Source organism: Papilio xuthus, unplaced genomic scaffold (genome assembly GCF_000836235.2).
Source record: "Papilio xuthus unplaced genomic scaffold, Pxut_1.1 DF827597.1, whole genome shotgun sequence".
Classification (NCBI taxonomy): domain Eukaryota; kingdom Metazoa; phylum Arthropoda; class Insecta; order Lepidoptera; family Papilionidae; genus Papilio; species Papilio xuthus.
Genome location: NW_013531052.1, coordinates 3,101,121 through 3,109,024, shown reverse-complemented (window position 1 = coordinate 3,109,024; position 7,904 = coordinate 3,101,121). Strand labels below are relative to the sequence as shown.

Genomic DNA, 7,904 nt, shown 5'->3' with positions numbered 1-7,904 from the left:
GTATTCCCCGGTAGGGGAGGAATCTAGACTGTTGTGTTACATCCCTAAAGGTTATCGCTCGAGCTTATTGCAAATTTTCCATGATGAGCACCAACATATAGGAGCAGATAAAACTTACGATCTTGTACATAAACATTTTTGGTTTTCAAGTCTAAAACATTTCGTAAAAAAAAAAAACCTCCCATTGCCTTATCTATATTTCAAAGAAACACAAAAAAAAACAACGATATTCTGTTCAGTACGGTTCATTTTGATGTTCTCGGTCCTTTCTCTAAGTCAAATGACTACCAAGTTTGTGTTGATTTTAGTACATTCCTCCACTAAATTCTGGTTTTCCTATTTACCGACATGATCCCGACGAGCTTAAACGCACCTTTGATTACGCAATACTAATGTTTGGCGTATCAAAGATGTAGGTTTGTGACCGAGTAAGAATGTTTGAATCTTTCACCGCTACAAAAAGAGTTGGGTTGCGAAGTTCACTACGTAACGTCCGAAATGCACCATGCAAATGGTCAAGTCGAGCGTTATGTACGAACAGTTTTAAATTTGATTCATGTTGAGATTTATTATAATAACAGCATTTAGTCTGATTCACTTTGTAAAATACAACTTTACAACAAATTGTCCGCGTTAAATTTGTTGATTTTTATTGAAGCAACCACTCCTGTTATCCGTGCGTTGATCCGCGATGTGACACTTGAGGAGCACCGACCAAACCGCGAAGGGTGGAGAGAAGTTTGCAGGACTCGAACCAGAACTTTATCAAGAAGTAATCGAGAAGAGCAGGATGCACGTGTGTGTCATCCAGCGTCGGCACCCTTCGAGAGTATTTCAAGTTGATGACTTAGTGTTTGTTATCAAATACTCCCAATCCACTGGTAAGCTAGACTCGGGTATGCGAGGCCCGTACAAAGGTGCTTGCAAACGATCTATACGAACTCTGTGGAGCCTGTGGTAAGACTACACAAGCGGCTCAATACATGGTGTTGTGGAAAGGATAGTGGTGTCCTGAGAGTTGTGCAACGTTCTTTGAGAATGAGTTTTGAAATCAATCTAATGCCTTTTATTTTGTTCAGATATGGTCGATCCGGCTGGCCTCAGTTGCGGTCCGGATGAAGTACTCTTCCTGCAGACACATTTAGACAAGGGTTCTATTGTGATCTGGTAGGATCTGGCTGGCCTCAGTTGCGGTCCGTATGAAGAACTCTTTCTGCAGACACATTTAGACAAGGGTTCTATTGTGATCTGGTAGGATCTGGCTGGCCTCAGGTGCGGTCCGGATGAATAGCTTTTCCTGCAGACACATATAGGCAAGGGTTCTATTGTGATCTGGCAGTTATGGATGACGTGCAGGCTGAGCTCTAGCACTTTAAGACACGCTCAGAGATTAAAGGCTCTGACGTGGTCAAGCTTTAGTCGGGTCCTCTCAGACACGTTTAGAGACAGGGGCTTTATCGTGGTCTGGGTGGGCTTTGACTGGTCGGATGCACCGTAAAGACAGGGGCTTTACTGTGCATGTGACAAACACGCAGGGGTCGTGTTATGTGGTGGTTGACTGTCGCGGAGTCACCCGCCATGTAGATAGTTTAGTATGACTGAGATTATGAATGTTGATGTGTGAATTATAAGTGTATGAGTTAAATAGGAAACTAGCTGGTTATGTTAGACAGTGTGAAGGGGCCTTGATTGTGAGAAGGATGAAAGATAGGCACACTTATTATTGTTTATCAAACTTTAACCAAATTATGAATTTGACAGATACTGACTCTGAGTCTGAAACGGTGGAGACACAAGGCGGCTGTTTACAAACTTATTAAGGAACGATGCAGAAGCTGGACCATCGTCTGTTGGCCAGGTGAACGTGGCTCACGATGACTCCAGAGACGAAGATGAAGCAGTGCCCCGGGACGGTGCACGGTCAGGAGAGGCCGTATAAGGATAAAATAAATTAAGACAAAAAAATAAAATAACAAAATATGGAGGTGCCTTGACACCCTATTTAAAGGCAGCCAACCTCACAGAGGGGGCATTTGCTCGTTGACTTTCAAGGCGTTAGGTAGTGTCAAAGTGCGTAGTGTCGAATAATTGTGTAAATTAACGGTTGATTGTTTGTTCGTAACTTAGTAAAATTGCTAAAACTTTATTTTGTAAAAAGATAGTAAACCTAATTGTGATTCTTTCTTTTTTTTTTAATAAATTTTTGTTTTAATTGCTAAAAATATTAATAACATACCAAGATGCACAAACTTGAGCACACATCTGTTGCAGCTGATCTCGAGGTCTTTGTTCTGGTGCAGCTTGAGGTGATCGATGTACAGCAGCACGTTGGCTGACAGCTCGTGACCGTCCGCGTACACTGTGATCATCTGCAGCATTTAAAACTTTAGTTATGTAACCAATCACTGCGTTCTACTATGAGACGAAATGGTAGCTTACAAGAACAGTCAAATCGGGGTAAGCAAAAATTGAATAACCGAGTTATTTTCCAGACGGACGACTTCCGGGAGAACTTTTGCTTATGGATTTCTACTGTAGTGTACAATGTTTGCTGTTGAAAAATTATAGAAAACTCGAACTGTACATTGTACATTAGACGAGTAATATTTAAGGATAAAGGCTGTTCTTTTCCATAAAATCTAATGATAATAAATTTTAAATGTATCTTGTGGTTCCAACCGCACTGTGCGAGGTTTTTACTATGGCCTAGTCACAGTGGTTACAGTTTGATAAAAAAAAATGAATATGACATATACATTTTGTCTATGGTGGGAATATTTTTTTTATAACAGAAGGGGGAAACGAGCGGCGGGAACATCGAGGTGTTCAACGACGCCAATGGACATCAGCAATATCAGAGGAACCGCAGATGCGTTGCCGACCTTTGAGATAGTGATAAGCTCGCTTCTTGAAGGACCCTAAGTCGTAGCGGTTTGGAAATACCGCCGAGGGCAGAGCATTCCACAACGCTGCTATATTTAGTAGTGATATAGTGACCTTGAGACAGTGCGGGCAGTGCAGACGCGCGTGGTGTGCGTGTCGTGCGGCGAAGTGGTCGAGTGCGGCGCGGTGTGCACTGGCGCGGTAGTCGCACGCCGCGCACGCGTACGGCAGCTCGTGCGGCGCGTGCGCCTTCTGCATGTGCGCCGCTAGTGTGAGCACCGCCGCGAAACGCACCTGATAAATGCAACAATTAGAATTAATATACTTACTTGTTTATTAAAACTTTTTCCAATAACAAAAAAAAATGATTGCCTATTGTTAATATATGAAGAGCTGTCACTTTTTCAGCACGAAAGTGAACAATTGTTTCAAATATTCTACAAATAAAAAAAAAACAACTGACCTCACAGATGAGACAGGCATATGTGAATAACTCAGGTGACTTGGTGTCAACAGGGTGGTTGTGTTTGAGGTGCACGGCGAGGTCCGCGTGATCAGGGAAGCGCGCGAGGCAGTACGGGCAGAGCGCGCCCGCACCCGCGGACACGTGCTCGAAGATGTGACGCGTCAGGGACAGCGCGTCGTTAAACTCCACGTGACACTCGGGACACTGAAATAAACATAATAATATCGTTTGAAGCTTCATACTGACGAATTTCTTATAATAAATTATCAGAAAAACATGTAAAGAATATAAAGATATATTTGTTGATATATATTATTACACGATTACAGTATATTTTATGATGGCACATCAAAAAAATTACTAAAATTTTCATTTTAACATGACTAGATTTTTTAAGTTCCTTTAACCTACTTTCAAAGTTGAAGACATTGCATTGAATTAATTTTACATATATTATAAAAAATCTTACCTCTACAGCGATAGAAACTTCTGGAATATCTTCATTGCCTCCAGTTTGTCCAAAGTAATATCGTTCCAGGGACACTGTCTCTTCCTGTTTGATCTCCTTCTTAATACTTTTCAGTGGTACATCGTCCAGTTCATCATCCACATATGAGCGGGCAGTTTTGCGACGTGAACGTGGTTTCTCTGCCGACTCACCGTCCTTATCTTTGTCTTTACTTTTTTCTTGTTTGATCTTTGTACGCCGCAGGGCTAAAGGAACCTGAAACATAAAAAAATAAACAATTATGTTGAAAATATTTTAATATAATTTTTGATATTTTTTAGGCTTATAAATAAAATGTAATTTAACACACCTCTTCATCATCATCATCCTCTATATAAGTGGTTTTTTCTTTCTTCTTCTTTTTCGAAGGAGGAGGTAGTGGTGACAGCTCCTTCTTTTTCCTCCCGCGTTTTCCTCGTGCCGTCTCCGGCTCGGGATCTGGATCTCTGTCTTTTTTCTGCAAATAACAAATGAAGTGAGTTAAACATAAATAATATAATAAATGTTGTCATCAAAACAAAATATTGATTCTTATTTAACATAAGTATTCTCACCTTTCCGGGGAACTTCCAGTTTTTAAACGGATTAGCTGCGATCCTGTTGAGCCGCACCGTGATAGGCTCCTTCGCCTCGAATTTAGTTTGTTCCGATATGTGTAAGACTATGTTGTCGAATGCTTGCCCCGGTGATACACCGAACCTAACCAAATAAAAACATACAAACATATTGAGAATCTTCTCCATTTTTAAATTGGTTAATAAATAATAATTTATGATGAAGTTTAATAAACTATCTGAGATACAAAATATACTAATTATCATTTTATAATAATGTTGATATAAAATTGTAGTTTTTCACAAAATTAGATAAGAAATTCTTTTGAACAGTTTGAAGTCATTTAAAACTATTTTCTCTAAGTGTTTATGGTGCACATACCTCTCTCTCCAGACCAATTCATCCAAGAATTGTTGTATAATTTGTCTGGATAACAGTGACAATGTATTCTGGAACATTCTTGGTACAATACGTCTTAAGTATTCCATTATATTGGCATTGCTGTTTCTCATTGGTTGGTCCGAATGTGTGGATGATTGTACAACATGTTTGAAGCCCATCGAAACTAAAGTTCCTTTGTCCACAGTCAGGTCTGTTAGTATAACTGAAGATGGATGCACCCAATTACTTAATGGTTCTAGAATCTTCTGGAAACGTTTCTTATAGTTCTTTTCGTATTCCGCTAAAGGCTCTACTGCGCGGAGACGAATCTGAAAAGAAAATATTTTTGTTTCTTTAAACTGTATTGCTATATCCTGGCTGGATTAAATGGTTTTAAGCAGTATCTTAGCGCAATCTCCTTATAATAAATGTACGACAAGGTCTTTAATGATCAAATTACGATAAGCAGTAAGAGATAATAAACTTTGTGAAATAAAGTATTAGCTTACCAATTTATCGACTGGATCCAATACACCCAACACTTCAACTTTGACCTGCCTCTGTGTGCCATCATGGCTTGTTGTTCCCAGTGATATGACACCCACTTCAACTTTCTTTCCAGCACCACCCAATAATCCCATATGTTGATGTACAGCCAATGTACAAACAGATCGTAGCCATGTGAACAATCCTTTTACATACAAATTATCCACTTTTACCCATTGTACTACATTTTGTACATTAGTCTGACAAGCCCAATGGTAAATCAGTTTAAGTAGTACACTAGGTGGGAATGTGGCTCCTTCGAAGATAGAGCTTGAAAATACAGAGACAAATCTTGTTGGACAACATTCAGATATCCATACATAGCCACCGGAATAAGGAAATTTAGTTACATCCGAGTACATCCCTGAAAACATAAAAATTATTAATTTTTCACTGCCAAAAAATTTATATAAAAATATACTGTTATATTTGATTTATGAAAAAAAAACAGAAAACATGTGTTTTGCTAACAAAACTGCTAGTCTTATTAATATTATAAATGCCAATGTTTAGGTGGAGGTGGTGGTATCTCCTGAACGGCTGAACGGATCACAATGAAATTTGGCGAACCTATTAAACATAGTCTGAAAAAATACCGGCAACTAAATATGTTATTTTTTTATTCCACACAGATGGAGACAAGAGCAACAGCTAGTTCTAAATAAATGTAGCAATAACAGTTTGGGCAATAACTATGTGGCCATATTATTAAGTTAGTATATATGTAAGGAGATATGATTAGCTAATTTTTGTTGTACTGACCAAGTTTAAGCTTATTGCCTGGATGTATGGCACACCACTGCTCACAGCGTACCAAGCCCTGCTGTATGAGCCACTCGGTGAACTTCATAGGTGTGTGGATGAGCACTGACTTCACCTTACTATCCAGCAGGGCCCTATCAGCTGGTGCTGGTACTTCCTTAGCACGCAGATATGGTCGTGCAACCACCACCAGTGATGGGAATGTTTTACCTATAAGAATAAATAATAATAATTATCATAAAAGGACATAGTAATCTAAAATCTTTAATTTTTTTTATATCACATTGTTAAAAATTATTTTCACATAATCTGAACTAAGAAGTAAAGAATAGACAAACACAATAGTTTTACTTAAATGTTTCATGAATTTTGTTTTTTACCTTGTAGTTTATTAAATGACACCTCTCTTGAATCAGCAACATTCTTAGTGCTATCTTCTTTAGTGAGATCTACAATAGCGGTTGTTTTTGTAGCACTGCCAGTTAGTAAGCCACCTATGGCTGTTGCTTCCGATGGTCTAACATTTGTAACCACACTATGAACATCTGTCAACAAATAATTAATTATATTATTATAGAAATTAAAGTCATGAATTTTATCACAAAAACAACAAAAAAATTGGTTATTGTATGGAAATGTAAATACTGTACTACTTACTGGAAGGTGCAAGAGTCTTGTCCTTAGTTTTAGTGCTATCCTTGTCTTTTTCTCTGTCCTTATTCCTGTCTTTGTCCTTCTTTTTCTTCTTATGTTTAAGTTCAGGGGATTTAGCTCTGTCAGATGATGGTGAATAATCACGATCTTCTTCTCTGTATTTACGGGGGCGTCCTACAATAACAAAACACATATAAATATTAGGATAACATAGCTTATGCATAGAATATTACATTATTAGCTTATGAACTTCGTACCTCTTTTCCCACCCTTTGGCAGAGTTTCCCTGCTAATAGAAAGGGAACGAGATCGGGATCTAATTATTTCAGCACTTTGTCTTTCCAAGTCCTTCAGTACAGGTTGTCTAAAATGAGAATAGACATTATAATTTTACCTCCATAATAATTCGTAACTTTTCTATTAAGTCAGCAGGGCAACATTAACCAATGATAACCTCCTTCTTTTTGAAGTTGGCTAAAAACAATACTTACTTTCCTAGAAGTTGATAAGCTGTGAATTGATCACCATTGTATACTATTTCACCTCCTGTACTCTTAACTATGTCGTCAAGTTTGTTCTGAATACTCTTATATTCTTCGTCGGCATTCTTATAAGCCTGAAGTTGTGCTTCCGACAATTCCTCTTCCCAACATTCTAGTTCCAGTGTGGGAACATCGGGACCGAAGTATGATCTCTTGTATAAGTCCGCCTCTATTATTTCTGCTTGGGGCGGCACTACAGGTTCCGGTTGTACAGGAGCCTATAAAATCGTGATATATATACCAACAACCAATAACAATACATGTTTGTTTACAAATGTCTTAACTTACCTCATTGTCAACTTTTAACTTTTTAAGTTTCATTTTTACGGCATATTACTCTTCTCTAACAATAATATATTATTGTAGAAGGTCTTTTAATTCTTATTTCTGCTATATGATTTATTTTGTAACAATTACACTACTTTCAGAAGCGTCAGCGTCTTGTCAAAAATACCGGCGCAAACAGGCATGCGAAACTCTATTAGTCTATGGTACAAATTGAACGCAAACGGAGATCCTCCATCTTGAAAATTGTGTCTATCCCACTCATAAGTTTCTCTATAATTTTTGGGCTGTTTAAAAAAAAACCATAGTGCATATGAATAAA

At 38.2% G+C, this 7,904-nt stretch overlaps 1 protein-coding gene across 1 annotated transcript; it reads right to left on the bottom strand.

The window, feature by feature from the left end:
• Nucleotides 1-1,268: 1,268 nt before the first annotated feature.
• On the bottom strand, nt 1,269-7,754 carry row (relative of woc). The gene is made up of 15 exons (XM_013312661.1): nt 7,586-7,754; nt 7,247-7,515; nt 7,013-7,119; nt 6,759-6,929; nt 6,482-6,646; nt 6,102-6,311; nt 5,303-5,703; nt 4,794-5,122; nt 4,412-4,556; nt 4,168-4,314; nt 3,819-4,073; nt 3,347-3,553; nt 2,998-3,177; nt 2,237-2,369; nt 1,269-1,297 (listed from the first exon to the last, which is right to left on the bottom strand). Exons 1-15 carry the CDS (start codon nt 7,616-7,618, stop codon nt 1,269-1,271), a joined length of 2,781 nt encoding a protein of 926 aa, XP_013168115.1. The 5' UTR covers nt 7,619-7,754.
• Between the last annotated feature and the right edge of the window lie 150 nt (nt 7,755-7,904).

Coding starts and splice junctions, on each gene's coding strand:
- row (XM_013312661.1), bottom strand. CDS start 7,618: ATGAAACTTAAAAAGTTAAAAGTTGACAATGAG. Junction 6,647..6,758: donor CAAGACTCTTGCACCTTCCA/GTAAGTAGTACA, acceptor ATTTGTTGACAG/ATGTTCATAGTGTGGTTACA. Junction 5,123..5,302: donor TGGATCCAGTCGATAAATTG/GTAAGCTAATAC, acceptor TTTTCTTTTCAG/ATTCGTCTCCGCGCAGTAGA.